Source organism: Oenanthe melanoleuca, chromosome 3 (assembly GCF_029582105.1).
Source record: "Oenanthe melanoleuca isolate GR-GAL-2019-014 chromosome 3, OMel1.0, whole genome shotgun sequence".
Classification (NCBI taxonomy): Eukaryota; Metazoa; Chordata; class Aves; order Passeriformes; family Muscicapidae; genus Oenanthe; species Oenanthe melanoleuca.
The window spans coordinates 109,063,924-109,081,709 of NC_079336.1; the positions used below are offsets into that span (position 1 = coordinate 109,063,924).

General features: G+C 39.6%; 1 protein-coding gene across 1 annotated transcript in view; it reads right to left on the reverse strand.

The window, feature by feature from the left end:
* PCSK2 (proprotein convertase subtilisin/kexin type 2) overlaps positions 1 to 7,456 on the reverse strand; it is a 123,427-nt gene extending 115,971 nt beyond the window's left edge. Inside the window, exon 1 of the mRNA XM_056488189.1 lies at positions 6,901 to 7,456. Coding sequence (XP_056344164.1) covers positions 6,901 to 7,095 — 195 coding nt within the window. The 5' untranslated portion in view covers positions 7,096 to 7,456. The remainder of the gene's footprint in view (positions 1 to 6,900) is intronic.
* Between the last annotated feature and the right edge of the window lie 10,330 nt (positions 7,457 to 17,786).

Genomic DNA, 17,786 nt, shown 5'->3' on the forward strand with positions numbered 1-17,786 from the left:
AGAAAGTAGGTAACACAGCACAATGTCCCAACTCACTCTTTGTGAAAGAGCTATCACCACCCAATTTATTTATTTTTAATTACAGTGTATAAATTGAGAGAGTGGCCAAGCTCATAATTTCATTTTTAAGTCCAAGCTCCTGCTACTTGCTGAACACAGCCAACACAGCTGAGTTACACTGCTGAGCTACTGTCATAAATCTATGACCAAACTATATTTCACATTGCATGATAATCTGTGTGTCATGGCCACTGATAATTTTACACTGTACACACCAAATTCAGCTCTTCAATGTCTTCCATTGCAAAACACAGCCAGAGCCTGCTGAACTGAAATTAAATCTCCATTTCAGTAGCATAGGGTTTGCTTTTTCAGTGAACTCATGAGAGTTAAATGCAGAGCTCACCTTGGTTTACAAAAGTAACACACTAGACTTGACAAATACTTGAGCAGTTCAGCCTTCTCATGCCAGAGGCCATGGATGGATGGAAGTGTTGGGCTGCTCACTGCAGTATTTATAGCCACCATGCAGCAGCATCCTGTAGATACGTGATCAATTTAATTATCTGAAAAAACTGGAAGGGAAAAAAAATAAAAAACATCAGGGTTTTTGATGACTGGAATAACACTTCAGAAACTACTCACCCATTCTATGGAATGGAACGGCACAAAAGGGTTTCCCCTATTATTATATTAAAATATAATAATATTTTAGTAAGAACTGGCAGAATTTATCATTCATTTAACAATTTGACTTGATTTCCAGCTCAGAGAATTTTCCATTTGGAAATGGACATTTCTCAGAACTTACTAATGGAAACTACCTACCAGATAAATTCTACTTATGTTTTGGCAGCTACTTTGCAACTGCTTAATTACAAGTGTTTGAGACTTGAGTTGTATGTATCAATTTTAATTGTAAAAGTCTATAGGTGGATGAGGTTAAGGGTCACATGCAAGCTTCTTTTTAGCTACACTAAGCAGTAACTATTACCAGCATAAATATTCAAGGAAGTCTAGAAGCTTCTATGCTGTTGCTTCTGCTTGGTTTTGTTTGTTTGTTTTATTGAAATCAACATGGTCTTACTGTTAAAAGTTCCAGTGGAAATTAAATTTCTGCTAATATTGTTCTGGCTTAGAATGAGTTAAACATGTGAGTATTCCTACACTGACAGTAACAGCACTGCAATTGGGTTTGCTTCCCCACTTTAACCACATCAGCATAGCTACAGCAGTAAAAGTTGGTAAGGTCTAATATCATGTCATCAGTCGTGTTTTGTGAAGAAGATAGAAGTCTATCTTTCACTTACACACAACGGTTGGATTTTCAAAAATATAACAAATTCAAACGCCTCCGTCCTTTTCTGAAGGAGTCAAGCAGCAGACTCAGTCTCTGGGACCATTTGCCTGCTAATAAACAAATGCCAAGGATGCCACAGAATCTCAGAAGGAAGCATTTCAAGCTGGGAGTGAATTGATAATTTCTTTAGGTCTAAGACTTCAATCTGGATTTGAACTCCCAAACTACAAACAAACTGCCCTCCCTCATTTGCAGTATCCTAAACCATCTGGGTCTGGTTAGGCATGACAATAAGATCTGTCCATCCAGCCTGATGCAAAAATCCAAGTCTTAAAAGCAGGGGACTCTTGCAATAAACAGTTATCCTTTTGCTGCAAAGCTCTGCAGACAAAGGTCAGGGGACAGATTAAATTCTAGATATGTTAACAGCTATATATGTCCATATTGCCTCTCAGTAATGGATCTCAGACTGCTTTCAGCATCTGAAAAGCCTCCCTAGAAGAATGAGAGCTTTAAGTAGGACCACAGACAGAGCTACAGCATATGGGATCCCAAACATACAGAGGTAATTCATATATCCGTATGTTGCAGAGCCTAGGAATAGTCTGAGTCATCTTCAAGAAAGCTAACTGGGAAGAAAGAAGGAGACCCCAGACTGAAAGACACTCTGGGCTAGATGGAAGGAGATAGGCTAGTACATGGCATGTTGAGTCCTGATTTGCTAGGATCACAGCATTCAGAGAATGCTGTCCACTTCTTACATGTTTTCTCCTTGACATTGGCAAAACTAAATATAATGTAAATGAAAACAAATAATTGCACATTCCCCACTGGACAGTAGCATCAATTAAAAAAAAAAAAAACAAAAACAAAAAAAAAAACCAAGTGAAGAAAAGAACTGCACTTGTGATGCAGTTCCTTGGTCTCTACATGTTCTGTTTTGCAAATGGGTCCAAACAATATGGAATAAATAAAATTATAAATGCAGGCAGCTTTATAAACAGCCAGAATTCCATAAATCTCTTTTTACTGAGTTGTAGTACAGGAAACAAAACAAAAATCTGTAAAGGTAAGGTTTAATCTGCATGTTTGGCCAAGAAAGAACTATACCACATATTTAAAACATTAATGAAGCAATTACATTCAGGATCTACAGCAGAGGAGACTGACCTTATTGTTTTACACTTAAACAAGTATAAAATCTGACAAGGTAATTATTTTATAGGTCAAACAGAACACTCACCACCAACAAACAGTCTCTGGTAGAGAAGGACCTTTACAGAAACTTGGCTAGGGATGTGCTTGAACCTGTGGTATACAGATCTTCTCAATAACTTACAGCTTTCATGTGCATAATTGATTACATTTAAGTAACAGGGATATATTATTTTTATTAGTATTAAAAAAAAAACAAAACAAAAAAACCACCAAAAAACAAAAAAAAAAAAAAAAAACAAAAAAAAAAAAAACAAAAAAAAAAAAAACAAAACAAAACAAAAAAAAAAAAAACAAAACAAAACAAAAAAACACCAAAAAAACCCCACCCTATTTTCCAGGTTTAGACGTTGATCAGCACAGCAGGGCATTTTAAGGTTTTAGTATGTGCATCCCAGGATGAAATGTTCAGAATTCCTGACAGAAACCCCAGCAAAGTGCTCCCAAAGCTAATAATAATAATAATAAATTATATATATATATATAAATATATATATAAAATAATAAACTTATTATTCTGCCTCTTGGTCAGCCTTCTACATCACATTGACTCCTACCTTACAGGCTCCCAGCCTAAATGCAGGAAAATTGATTGCTGCAGGAAGAAATATAGCTTCCTTATCTGTTAAGTTTTGCTTTTGGTAAGTCTGTGTTTATGCAATGTAAAGGAAAATAAAAGCCAAGAAAACCCGAATGCTCGCAGTGTTATGTCAAGAAATTTACTGGTTGGTTCCACAAAGCCTAGTCCTCAACCAGTATCCTCCTAAGCAAAAAAACAGGAAGCAAAGAAGTCACATCTGCGAGAGGTAGACCGAGTTTTGTAAGATTTAGAGGGATAAGGGATAAGGTGACACAACACGAAAAAAATATATCAGCTTTATGCAACAAACATAAAATTCTCCAAGTTTTCAAGTCCAGATTTTCTTATTTTAAAATCTGAAGCCACTGAATGTGTATTATTTAAAACCCATCACCTCAATGCTACTAGATGCAGAATATTTAGCCTTTTAGTTAGGGTGGCATTTTGTGGATTGTCTCAGTCTCACTGTTGTTGATGAAATGGAAAGAGATGCCTAAACTCTGATCTCCAAATAAAAGATGTTTCTAAATGCATCTTCCAATTCTCCTTGTTCGAAATTGAGAATTACAAGGCAAGATCAGAAAGCAGCTTTTTTCAGCCTGCATAAAGAAACGTATTCTCATGACAACCATGCCAAGAGGCAAATAAATCAAATGGGGAAAAAAAACCCAATTGAAACCAAAAACTTGGTTTTTTGCAGTTCTTACAATATTAAGGGACAACTCCTGAATGCTTAAATATGGTAAGACTACTAACATTTCAAGAAAAAAATATGTTTTATCACAGCATGTGCTTCACCAGAAATACATAGAATCAATTTCAGCAGGTAAAAATTGACTGAAAAATTGTGAATATTAAAAATAAAAATCAAAGAGCACAATCAGCATTACAAAGATGACTGTATTCAGGATTAATTCAGGGAAGATTAAAGAAAAACCGACTACTGGTTTTCACACATTAGGATCCTAGACCTAAACAAAAGCATCTATTTATGTAAGCATCAAGCCCTTCTTAATCAATTCATCAAGCACTGAATTTAAAGCACACATTTAGCCTACATGACATCTTGTAGCGGTCTCAGAATGATGGTAGGAAGCATGGCCAAAGAATCAATTAGAAAGCACATCATGCAGTCCATAACATTAAAGGCAATGCTTTCTCATGCATTTCTACAGTAATCTGCTGTTAAGTAAATGTAATATGCACTTGCTCAGAGATTGCTTGTTATTGGGGGAAAAAAAAAAAGTGCGCTAAAAATACATAATTTAAGAAACAGCTCCCATAAAATCATGTTAAAAGAGATCTGTGATACCCTAACAGGCACAAAATAATTCTTTCTCATATACAACTTAAATTCACGTACAGTAAAAAAAGAGGAATCTGCTCTTGTGTTCCTATTGGGAAAGTCCCTGCACTGAAATAAAAGTGAATATTTTCAGACCATGGCTCTTCTCCAATACGGATAAAGTTAACTGGATTTGTTTTCAGGAAATAACTCAATACATCATCCAAACAGCATGTGTCATTTAAGTATTTAAAAGATCACTTCTCTTTGTGATGTAATTGGGGGGAGTGGGGTACTGGTATTTTTTAAATATTTCATTAGACAGTATATCTACGTATCCACACAAAGTACTTTTCCTCAAGAGTTTCCCACTAACAGCTCTGTGCTTTTCTACACACGGCCACATTCAACTTCCTGCACTGTCAACATCGCCATGAAAGCTGAGTTTGCAGACTCTAGGCTGCTAGACAAGCCTGATGATAGCAAAACAGGGAGGAGATTCTTCAGCAGTATTGAAGAGCCATGGGCATAAATGGCACAAGCTTCTATTAGTGGCCAATTATCATCACCCAAACCCCGTTAAGAATTGCTATCAACCTCTCACAGACCATCCTCTAACACATCCTATAGTGTCAAACCCTACCAACTTTTTCTCTTCCCTAAAATTACTGCCTTGCAGAAAGCAGAGTGCTATTTCCACTTAACAGCTGGGAAGGAAGGGTGGGAAGCTTACTAGCTTTTCAGGGACTGGGGTAGTACAACCCAAAAAATTCAAGACAGTATGTACTGAGTACAGGACTCACTGCAACCACCTGCTGCCCCACGCCATGAGCACATACAAACACGCCATGGCTCTGCTGGGCTTCACTCCTAGAGACATTCGTGTCCACAGCCCCCTCCCCTCCCCATGGCTTGTCCTGGAAAACAGGTACTCTCTCTTCTCTTGAAAACTTGAGCGACTTCCCTCCAGCTCTCTCCTCAGATGATCTACAAGGCTGATTTCAATGAAGAAGCTGTAATGGGGCCAAGGAATCTTGGACAGAAGCATGGTACAGGGGAGAGGATTCTAACAGTCCAGAAGCTGCATTTCTCCATCCTACAAAATCCTCTCTCTCCCTGTCTCTTCTCCACTTGAACCACAGGATCATTTGAAAGCATCTAGCAAAAGTCAAAAGAAATTGAGCTATGCAGGAATGTACCCTCCTACCCTCACAAGGCCTTATCAGCCAGATAACCCCAGGATAGGAGGAAAGGAGCACAATCAGGAAGAGACAAGAAGAGGACAACTGTTGACCAAAAGCTGTATCTAAATCTCATATAACAAAACCGAATCCCCACAATGAATCCTTTCCCAAATGTATCAGCAGCCCAGCTCTGTCACTATCACAAGGCTGTGAGCCTAAAAAAAAAGCATCTTATCAGAGCAGGAATTAGCTGTGGTCACAGCAGCAATGATCTTGTCCTCATTTCTCTAACAAGTTCCCACTGGAGTTGAAACAAGGCAACCTAAGGGAGTCTCACTTGATATACTTTTCTAATTTTTATTTTTAAATTGAGGTTTAAAGCCATTTCATTCATTCAAGTTCAGGGTGCTATTATCATTCATTTCCTCAGATGTAGGACCAGGCTGTCATTGCATAACAGCCGAGAAAAGAAAAAAAAAACAAACCACCAAACAAGCAGCAGGAACACTCACAGCTCGCTTTCCTTTTGCACTCCTCCAAGCAAGTCTGCCAGGAACTGTATTGACCAGGGCACTCTAACAGCCTCTCCCTGTTTTCACTCCAGGTCTTACTGTACCCTAAAATATTTAAAGGTAAAATTATTTGAATGGGAGAGATTTCTAACAGAGGTGGACACTCTAGGAGCCGGGAGGGAACCTGCCAACTCTGGCTACGTTTGATTTCCTAGGACCTCAGGAGAGAAAACAACCTCCAATGGCACCTGAAGTTTAGTGACTTACAGCCATTTGGGAAAAGCATTCATTGCTCATCATGGGGTCATCCTATTACTCTAGGACAATAATAGAGATATTAAGAAGCCCACCAGCATAAAAAATTGAGTGCCAAAACCTCTATGAAATCTTCTGTTTAAATTGTGTGCAGGCTTCTCCATGGAGATTGAGGCTTTCACTTTCTCGTGAGCGTTCCGACCGTTCCAGTCGCACTCAGAAAGCCCTAGGTGACAACCCCAGCCCCGCAGGATGGGAGCTCCTCCATGGCAGGATGCTTACATAGTAAGTCAAAAGGCACCGAGCTACCATGTGGGAAACTCCGCTCTCCCTCCAGTCCAAGATAACCACCCTGCTACGCCAATACCGAGGAGCACTCGCAACGGCTCTTGGCACCGCTATTCCTCAAAGCCCTCGGGAAGCGCGAATTAATGCAGTCCCTTCCCGCAGGTGAGCAGCGGGCGGAACCGCGCCAGGGCCACCTCCTCATCGCCGGCATGCCTACAGCACTGCACCCGAGCCCAACGTGAAGGGCACCGCAGCGCTCCCACCCTGCGCGGAAGGCTTACCTTCCGTACCCCGCCGAAGCCGTGCTCCGCCGCTACCTGCTCGGCCTCCGCCTGGCCCCCGTCGTGCAGCTCCACCAAGAAATGGTTGGTGTAGACGGCTCCGCGGGCCGGGGCGCCGAGGAAGTGCAGGAGGAGAAGGAGGAGGAGAAGAAGAAGGAGGACGGGGGCCCGGAGCAGCGGCGGCCCCGGCGGCATGGCCCCGCGCTGCGCGCCCGCGGAGGCAGCCCGCCGGGCGGGCGGGCGAGAGGGGAAGCGCCCAAAAGATGGGAGGGGAGAAGGGTGGGAAAAAAAAAACTAAAACAAACGAGAGCGGTAGAGGCAAGAGAAAAGCAGCGCGGAGAGGACCGGCAGGGCGGTGCGGATGTGTGTTCCACGGCGGCCGAGGGGCAGCATCAGCCGAGGGGGAGGGGGGGGACGCGCCACGCTGCCAATCATGGTTGGTGGTGGGGGGGGGAAGGGAGGATCGCCTCAGCCCCCGCGGCTCCCGGAGCACTCCGCACGCCTCCCCAACACCCCACCCACGCCTCGCTTCCACCTTCCACAGCCTTGCCCCTACAAAGCCGCACCTCCCAGCTGCACCCGCGCAGTGCGCACCAGCTCCCTCCTACTTCCAGCCGAGCTGTGTCCGAAGCCCTGCGGGTGCTCTCCCCGAGGAGCTGCGGGGGAAGGTTGCCGAAGAGAGGCAAACACCCCGAAGCTGGAGCATATACACGGGTGGCTGTAAGGACAAAAGAACGAAAGATTTTGGCGAGACCCTCACCGTCGGAGCCACCATCCAGCTTCTCTCTTCGACACAGTGAACCAAAAATATCTGGAGTTCCCTCAAAACCTCCCGTTCTAGCCAGAGCGCTGCAGGAGCTGCTCACAGGCTCATCAGCAACCTGTCCTTTATCCCTCTTTTTGCAAAGAGACAGGGAGGTGGTTAAGCAGTGATAGGGCAAAGCCAGGGAAAAACTTTAAAGCCAGGGCTCCTCACTCTCTATTGACTCCCCGTTTATATTGCCAGGATGCTCAGGAACACACAGGTGTCCAAGCTCCCTGAGCAATCCCCAAACAGTTTTCAGAGAATGACTGGCAGGAAAGTACGTGGGCCTTCCCTGTGCTGAGACAGCTAAGGACTGAGTGTTCCGTGCACTGGTAGGATTGAAGAGGTAGCAGCACCTAAACAGAATGGGAACTCGGTTCTGTAAGTAATCTGCCATCTGCAAAACTATGATTGGAAAGGAACAGTACAGATTACATAAGTTTATGGCAAAGTATAGTTTAGCTTTTTGATACATCTGTTAATTTGTCATACCAAAAGTTAATCCTTTGATGGATCCCTGAATGATCCACTAGGAAAGACTTGGGACACAGAAAGCACAATAATCTTTAAAACAAACAAAGTTATAGATTTACTGTAATATTTCCTGCAAATGGTTAAATGGTCTACAGACGTTATAAATTAGGGAAAACAAAGGGAAACATCAAAAATCACAAACAAGTCTCTTCTTCCATTATCCTACAATGCTTTAGAAAATGACAGAAGAGCTGACCACATCATTATGAATCCAAATGAGCATTGGTTTGTCATGACAAATTATTGATTTCCTTCCTCTGGATAAAAGAAATCCCTGTTCAAACAGAAAGGAAATGACATCTTGAAGCTTAATTCAAAGCCCAGTTACATCAACAGAAGTGTTGTAAATGAATGACAGATGTTGAAAAAATACCAAACATGAGGGAAAGGTAAAACATGAGAAATGGCACAGTAGAGAAGGAAAACAGCTTTGCAGTCTCATTAAGATATTAGTATTAGTGTTGGTAGAATTCAGCTTTTAGATGCATGTTCTAAGAAGAGACAGTTATTAAAAGCAACTTTATATATTATTCCTTTAAACCGAATTGTTTGTTTTCATCAACAGTCAGCAACACCTCTCCTTACAGTAGCTTTCCAGTATTAAAGTGTTTCAAGGTAACTTGGGGCCTGTGAGCTCCTGGATTAGTAATACCTACTGGTGACTGCTTGACAGCCCTACTGGTTTCTGCCCACAGCTATTCCTTGGTATCAGAAACAAAAGGAAAACAAAAGTAGGGGAAATGCCTTTTCTCTATTTTAAATTCTTGTATATAGGTTTTTCTTTTCCCAGAGGTCTTCCCTCAGTTGACACACCTCTTTTTATTGACAGTCCATAAAAAGCGGAACATCAATAACGAAGGGAATGGAGCAGCCCTCCTGGCTCCCTCTAACCAGCAAGGCAAGATACTGCACATATTCAGATAACACAGGTGTGGGTTAGGGGTGTGACTAAATAATTTGCTGTGCATATTCTGACAGCCCAAACTGCCACCTCTCAGTATTGCTCTGCAAGCTGGTGCCATTAAAGGAACATTGCCAACAAGGGAGCATCCACTGTCTGTAGCTTGTAAACCTTACAATGATGAGATCTGATGGCTTTGTCTATGTGATGTTAAAAAATAATAAATTTTTTTAAATTATTAGTTTAGGAAAGACTGGTTTAAAAAGTAAAATCTAAACACCAAGAAGAGAAAACTCTATCAAAAGCAGCAATTTAAATAAAAAACAGTAGTGCTGATAACTACAGAAGTTTAAGACTAGATAGGACCACTGGGATTTCTAACCTAGTATTTCATGTTAACTTGTAGGGCTTATTGGCATTAGTTCTTGCATCTGGTCTGTAGTCCTTTATTTCCTTAACACACAAATGTTTAATTAACAATCAAGACTGATCTGTTACAGCTATTGGGGAAATGTTCCAATGACTGCTTACAGTCATTTGTAAAAAGTTGTATCTCTGTCTCTCTTTAAAATGCTGACCAGTCCTACATTGACTTCTGGGTTTTGTTATTATGATTTTTTTTCATGCTGAACTATTATTTTCTTCCAGATGAGTTTCAAGATTGTGATGATAGACATAGAGTTAACATAGACATTCCCTTGAATGTCTTCCTGTAAGGCATATTTTTCATCCCTTCAATCCTTCCCATAAATCTTTTTACTCCTTGAATTGTGAACTGTAGCTGCATCAGATATTTTTTCAGCAGAGGTCAGGCCAGTGTCAAATGGATGTCATATCACAATTCTATTCTTACTGGGTACCCAGTCTTTCACCAGTTGAGGATTTCATTCAGCCTCTGTGCTGCCAAGTCTCCCTGATGTGCAGCAATGCTAATGCTGACTTGCAGATCTCTCATCCTCCCTGAGCCTTCTTCAGGCCTGCTGCTCTCTAGGACAGGTTATTGTATCCTGCATTTGCACCTAGATATTTACTACTCTACTTGGTCAAAATACACCTAATTTACCTGCATGGAGCTTTCCAAAGCTTTCTAAAGTGCAGAGATCACTCTGCACTAATCTTTGTTATATTTTATGGCTCTCTTCTTTAACCTGCTCACTTTATTAGTAATGAGTTTATATTGATGTATTGGATTAGCAAGATTTTACAGAGAGAATTTCTTGACCCCAGTCCTTTGGAACCTCTGCAGAATCAAATCAGCTCCAGCAATGATTCCCAGTTTGTAATTATACATAATAACCTAGCATTTATTCAGTTTTTAGTCTGTGTCATAAAGACCATTTTGATTTTTGTATCCTATTTATTTACTGACATGTCACACAATATTAAGGGTCTCCCAGACACAAACAATGTCATAGATGCAACGGATAGAAAAAACTACAAATTTTTTCAATTTTATCAGGTAGTCCAGTAAAAGAGACTAAGGTTCCCCCATAAAGTCTGGCTTGTCTAACAGAATACAAATAAACAATACTAGCTTTACCAGTGAAAACTACAACAGTGCTTAAAAAAAAAAAGATATAAGATTAGTTTTAAAATTCCAAAAGGATTGCTGACTACATTTTTAAACCACCATTAAATTACTACAATTATTTTACAACATGTAACTGGCTTTCTCTATGAGGTCAATGAAGTGCTAACTTTAAAGGAGATGTTTCTTTCCATGGGGGCTGCACAGGATGGTGCCATGACAAGAGACCAGTCTGTCAGCGGAAGTTGCAAGAACTCATTTCCTTTCTGTGGAAGTAAACAGAATCCTAAGTCCATTGCATTCATCTTTAATCATTCATCCTAGCAGATGCATGAACAGTAGTGTTCTGAAGAGCTGGAAACAGAATATTACAATAATTAAATTTCATCTTATGAGAGAACAAAACACTAAGCATCCTTTGGCATAACTCCAAGTCTCCCTTAACCTATCTTTCTGAAGATGTGAAGTGAGCATATATGTTTTAAGTGGATTCTGGAGCAGGGTCAAAGATAATACCTACATTTAGAGGAACAGAAATGGGATTAAAAAGGCTTGAGAAGAGATTTCCAAAGAAAGGAATTGGATGCATAGTTAAAAAGGCAACAGCTGAAAGAAAGTGAAAAAGTATCATTTCACAATTTTATTTAGGACAGGGAATAAACAGTCCTATATGAATAAAAGCAAGAACCACAGAATATAGAGGAATATAAAGCTTATATTGTCTATGTATCAAGAACACAGGGCAACATGCATAACTGAATATACAGAATGAAAAGAGTGAAATGCTGTGAGGAAATGCCATAGAAGTTGAGCTGAAAAATCTCCTGCTGAGTTGGCCCACTACAGCTACAAGATCAAAGTCACTTCAGGATTCTAGAAGCTGTCCAACAGTATGTCTGTTTGTTAGCATTGCTGTGGATCATCTTATGGCAGTGTCATCTTATGACAGTGTATAAAAGCAAATTTTAATTGGGGTGGTTTGATAATGAGCAGCATAGGTATGAGCAAAGCAAAGCAGAAACCATCTGCTTTGGGCTGAATTGTTAATCAGCCATGACTGTCTTAAAGAGGATTTTCCTAAAACACTTCTAGGCCATTTTAATACAATGAAGAAAAGATGGATGTATGAGTTACTGCAGCAAAGCAAAACATGAAGAAGCCAAGCAACAGCAGTGTTTCTGTGCAGAGGTTCTAGATTAAAGAGCTTGGGATATATTTTTCTTAGATGACTTCAAGACAATTTTCCCTATTTAAAAATACTTCTCTGACCATTTTGTTTCATACTATCAAAATATTTTATTACTGTTACAAATATATTGACAATGGCAGCATTATTTATAGGCGCATGGTTCATGATCTGTTGTTGCATATTATGTTAAATGTTGTTACCGAAGAGAGAGGGCTACAGCAGGGACTCCTTCTATATCTAAGATACATGAGCCTAGGAAGGTTAGCAGTCACCAAGCACAGGAATTATGACCAAGGATAAAATATTTTGTGCGGTCATCATGTGAAACTGCATGGATCTTTCAAAGCCAAAAGACATTTTGAAACTGGGAGCCTATTCCACAGCTTCTAGTTATATAAACTTTAAGTTGCAGGCAAAATCTTTTCAATACACGTTTACCCGTGCAAGTGTTATACTGCCAAGTGTCAGAGTGGACATGTACTAATTTAGTGATAATGCAGATAGTAAAGAGTGTAGTCTTCAACATCCATTGCCTGCAGCCCAGCAGGGCTGTGCAAAGACAACAGGAGAAGAAAAGATGTAATTACCTCTTCAAGCAGTTTAGGTATTCTTTGATTTATTGCAACATGATACCTGACACGGAAGTGAAAACTATTGAGATAACCAGTGAGCGTCATCTCCTATACTTACTTAATGTGGGAACAATCCAAAATCAGCGAGAAATAGCTTAGAGGTAAAATATAAATTTACAAAACAAAATAAAATAAATATCCAGAAAAATAAAGCCCTTGAAAGATGGTTTGAGGTTAGGTCATGCTGAAAGCCTCAAGAGACAACGGCATGTACATGTCTGTTTGCTAAATAGGAATATAGTTATCCATGCAACAGAAGTTGTTTCCTGAATCCGACTCTTAGCCACTGCTTAATATCCACATAGATAAATGTTCAGCTTAGTCAGCTATGGCAAAGAGGTACTATGTGGTTCATTTATTTTAAAAGTATATGCTTGCACTTTTGTCAGACTTGTTTGCTTTTTCTGCTACTGAGTCTTTGCTGAAGAGAGTCTTTGTGGAAAAATAATGTTTGGGCAAATGATCTTAGAGAACTAGAATTGCTCGACAGAGTCGGTTTGGAGCAGATGGTCTCAGTGAAATTTTAGAAGATAACAATGGGTGAGAAAGCTTCTAAGCAAGACCTGGAAATACTAGCATTTAAAAAAAGCCAAAACAAAACCAAAAGCCAACAACAGACTTAGGGAAAAAGATACAAGAAATCCAAGGTAAAAAGATGTCTGTTGACCATGGGAATGATTGGGCGAAGGAAAATTATGGGATATGTGGAGTTAGGGGCAGAGATCACACATTGGAAAAACAAGATTGAAAGTGGAACTCAAAACAAACATCAAAAGATCCAGAAAATTGATCTCCAAGAAGTCCACCAACACAGGTGATGAAAGTTTCATCAATTACTAGCTAATCTAACTTTGCTTCAGAAAGGCCCCAACTGTGTCTCAAATAAATTACAGAAAGGCTGAGAAATAGAGTGTAGTAATTACAGTTTGTTCAACTTTCTGAGCCCTTGCAACTCTTCACCTCCTTGACAGAGGAATGGGTGACAACATATAGGTGGGGCATAAATAATAATGAGCTCTTCAACTTTGGTAGCATACTAATAGTGAACATTTGGCTCAAACAACAAAACAAACCAGCTGTCCCCAAAAATGTAATTTATTGCAACCATAACTCACATGTGGTGTTGACAGTTTCATGACAGTTTTTTGAGGTGCTTGATTCCTAATAAAAAAATGTTGAAAAATCTTTTGTTTATTGTTCCCTTTTCATTTTAAACTTCATTAATTCAAACGTGTTATGCTCCCCACAGAAGGTTTGATAATTTTTATCTTGGCAGTTAACAATAATTTATATGAAACATGATATGTTTATAGAATTTTTTTTTATTTCCATGCATTAAAATCTCAGGCTTTGCTTCCAACCAAAAATAATAACTCAGAAGAAAATCCATAATCCATTTTTTAGCACTTGATTTTACAGAAAAACCAAGAGGAATAATCACAGAAATGTAACTTATAAAGGCAAGGCTTAAAATAAAGCAAGAAGTTGTCCCCATCTGAGCTAAAAGCTCTCTATGAATAGACTTAATTTTACGTTCATAAATTAGAGACGTGACACCATATATCTAGATAAATATAGGTTTCTTTCAAGGTTATTTTTGAGATTTCAAGTTTCTATAAGGCAAATTAAACTCTTCAACTGCTAATTTTGTTCTATTTGTTGATAGGAAAATAAACATATCACAACTTCTTTGTATAAATATCGTTTTGCTGGAACTTTCAAAGTTTCTGTATTTTCTATTGTAAATTAATGCCTTGCAGCCCATCAAAAAGTACAGGAAAATACAAGTAAATGATCTCCACCATCTATGCTGGGCAGCTTTAATCAACTTTCTCACAATTCAGCTGCAAAGTACTACCAGAGTTAAGGTTACTGAGGTGAATTAGTTTGTAACCTTCCTACTACCAATTTCACACACCTACAGTTCACCTCCCCCTCTGGAAAGGACTACAGACCAAGAGTTTTTCCCTCATGTCAGCAGGAATTAAAAGAAAATCCACAAAATAGTTTAAAGCATCACACTAAAATATCAGGTTTAAGTTAATAGAAGTTTACCCCTGTTGAGATTAATTTCTTTCAGGATCTCTGTAAAGCTGCCTCTCCAGTTTTGTCATATTTGGGTGAATCATTCCCAGCCTCTTCCCAAAAACCTTTTCCCAGAAACCAGTGGTGTTTTACACTCCTAGTAGGGAGGCATTGAAGCTGGAATGCAGGCACAACCTAAGAACTGAAACAAAGCACAGAGGATGCTGCAGACAGTCTATTAGAGATACTGGCTTGGGAATCAGGAGAGTCAGTGTGCCATGTCCCAACATGGTAAGATTGAAGTTAGGCTGCCACCACCCACCACCCCAGCCCTCTGTCACCAGCTGTGCCACAAAAAGCTATTTGCTAGAAGGTTAGCAATGGGAAAAGCAAAGGAAGAAATGAAAACTCAGCTTTTTCCTTTCATCTTGCATCTGGTGTAATGATTACTGAGACTGTTTGGACCAAGAAACTTAATTCCACTCTGAGGTTCTGAAGTGATTGTGGTGTAGACAACAGCAATGAAAAACTTTTGTAAAGAAAAATGGCGGATTTTCTAAAAGCCAGGCCATACATAGCCCACTGAAATTCAGTGGGAGTTAGGTAACAAAGCTGTCCATTCTTTGAAATTCTCCTCTGGCAGAAATAATTTTGTCTGGATTTTTAGCATGAAAACAAACACATCTATTCCACTACCTTTGTTTCTGTAGCACTGTCCTTTTCCAAATCATTAAGAAGTGTAAGCATATTGTCACGCTAAGCAGTATCACAGCTTCCTAAACAATTCACCAAAAAGCCACTTCACATTCTGAATTTAAAAAGCAAATTTTCAGTTAAAAAAAAAAAAAAATATGAACAAGAAAATCAAAAGTAAAAAACATGACTTGGCCCCTAAACACCTCTCCTATCATCATTCTGTTCACAAAGAAATGGACTACTTGATACTATTTCTTCTGTGAGATAACTATAATGAACACAACATAAGCATGTGCAGAGTGTGCTCAAGAGTTCATTTCAAAATTACTACAAGAACCTGGTGTTTGGCTACATCTTTATTTCACTTGTAGAAAATAAAGAAGCATCAAGGAATAGATGAGAATGCAAGTCTTCAATAGACACCTTAGTATGGAAAAACTGAAATTTATATATATATATTTTATAATATTATATTATCATTATAATATTAATAATATGATATTATTAATATGATTATTAATATTATAATATATAATATTTATATATTTTTTATTTTATATGTGTGGTTTGGTTTGGGTATCATTTTGGTTTGTTTTTACTTTGCTACATGACCAAATGAGACCCTATTTTCCATCACAATAGCCATGCTGACTTCAATGTGAGGGGCCTTTCAAGAAACTTCTTAATAACTTTTAGTCCTTTGCAATCCTTATCTCTTGATGGGTGCAGAGCTGCAACAGTGACTAAAAGGAAATAAAAGGTCATGTTTTTAAGATGGGTTTGCCCTTTGTATGTATATCTGTCCTGGTTTGAAGGACAGGTGTCTGCCAAGAAAGGCAGAAGTTTTCATTTGAAGCAGAGACCCGAATTCCACTCCCCCCCAAATATTATAAACGTTTGAATCAAGGACTCTGAGGCAGAGATAAGGGGGTAGGAATAACAGCTCTTTTACTAATATATCTAACTGTACCAGCAGACACAACAGCAGTTGTTAAAATTACTAACAAAACAGAACAGATAACTCGGTTCCAGTCCTTTCTTTAGCTGTGGGCACGCTCTCTCTCGGCGGGAGCGGAGGCGGGAAGGGGCGGCCGTGGCCGCACCGGTCTCGGGGGGGGAGCGGCTGGAGCGGGCAGCTCCTCGCTCACCGTAGGTGTCTGGGTGATCCGCTGTGTGCGCAGAGGCAGAAGGCTGTAGCAGGGCAGATGCAGGACAGGTGATGGCAGAGGGTCTGGCTCTCCCTGCGTTCGGCCGCGTGGCTCCAAGACCGAGAGGATCCCCCTCCCCGCCCCCGGAAACACAAGTCCCCTCCGGAAGCACGAGAGCCCCTCCCCAAGCCGATCCCACCTACCCCTTTTGTCCAGAGCCAGCAAAGATCCGCGGTGTAACCGGCAGCTCCATTGGCATGACAATGGGAAAAATTCTTAAATTGACACAGTAATAGGAAAACACTCAACCCCCAACAATATCTCACCCACTGTATATGATAAGACACTGATCTTGGCAGAGCCATGGATCACTATTTTTAAAAAATGAAAGAGCGAGAGGATCTGGCTCTCCAAATGTCCATTGCTGTTTTGCCCAAAGGCTTATTTTGGCAGGTTCTTTTAGACATATCCTGTTCAGGTTACTCTCAGGAGCCATCTCTTGAAACATGGTGATACCTTCCATGAAGAAATTAAGCAGAAGGATCACCAACATCATGAAGAGTATAATGAAACAAAAATAGTCTCAATGGGAAATACATAAATTCTGTCTTCTTATGGAAGTGCATAATGTAGAAGAGTTCTAATAATTTTTCATTGTTAAAGGGTCACCATAATGCATTGCAGATATTGAATACCCGTTTGTATGACCAGAAAGTACAAAAATGAAACAACTAGAAAAATGAGCACTGGAAAAGGAAAAGGAAAGCCTGCAATGTTCTATTTCCTATGCAACAATCATGGATCTTATCAAATCATTGTATCTTTGTATAGACTCCTCTGTGTGATCACTGCCATAATGCAGGACAAACTATGCCCTTATATTAAACTGATATAGGCTGAACAACACTGAAAAAAGGATTTTTTTTTCTTCTTCTTCTTTTTTTTTTTTTTTTTTTTTTTTTTTTAATATAAAGAACAGATTGTCACTTTATTCAAGTAGCTGTTGTGGGGGAAAAATTATTCACAATCAGGCATCAAAGGCTAAAAATGGTCAAATTCAGATGCACTCTCTCCTGCTAAGTAGTGGTATCAGCATCCAGCCACTAACTAATATAAGACAGGAGAAATGAGGTGAGAAGGCTCTTCCTGGTCAGCTCTCCCTGCTGCTTTCAGTGAATATGAGCCATAATTGCAAATCCAAGCCTGTGCTGAGCAAATCTTCTAACTATGGCTCAAGGTGTTTTTTTGATGTCCGAGTTTAATGCTAACAAGTGGAATTGCCAAAACAGTTAAAAATAAAAAACCTACAGCCTGCAAAAATCAAAATTTATTTATTTCAGGAGATTTAATTTTAGCACTAGGTGGCATTGCTCTAAATCTTTCAGTGCCTCTCTCCTAAGCTTTTTACTGCATGGCTAATGCTCTAAC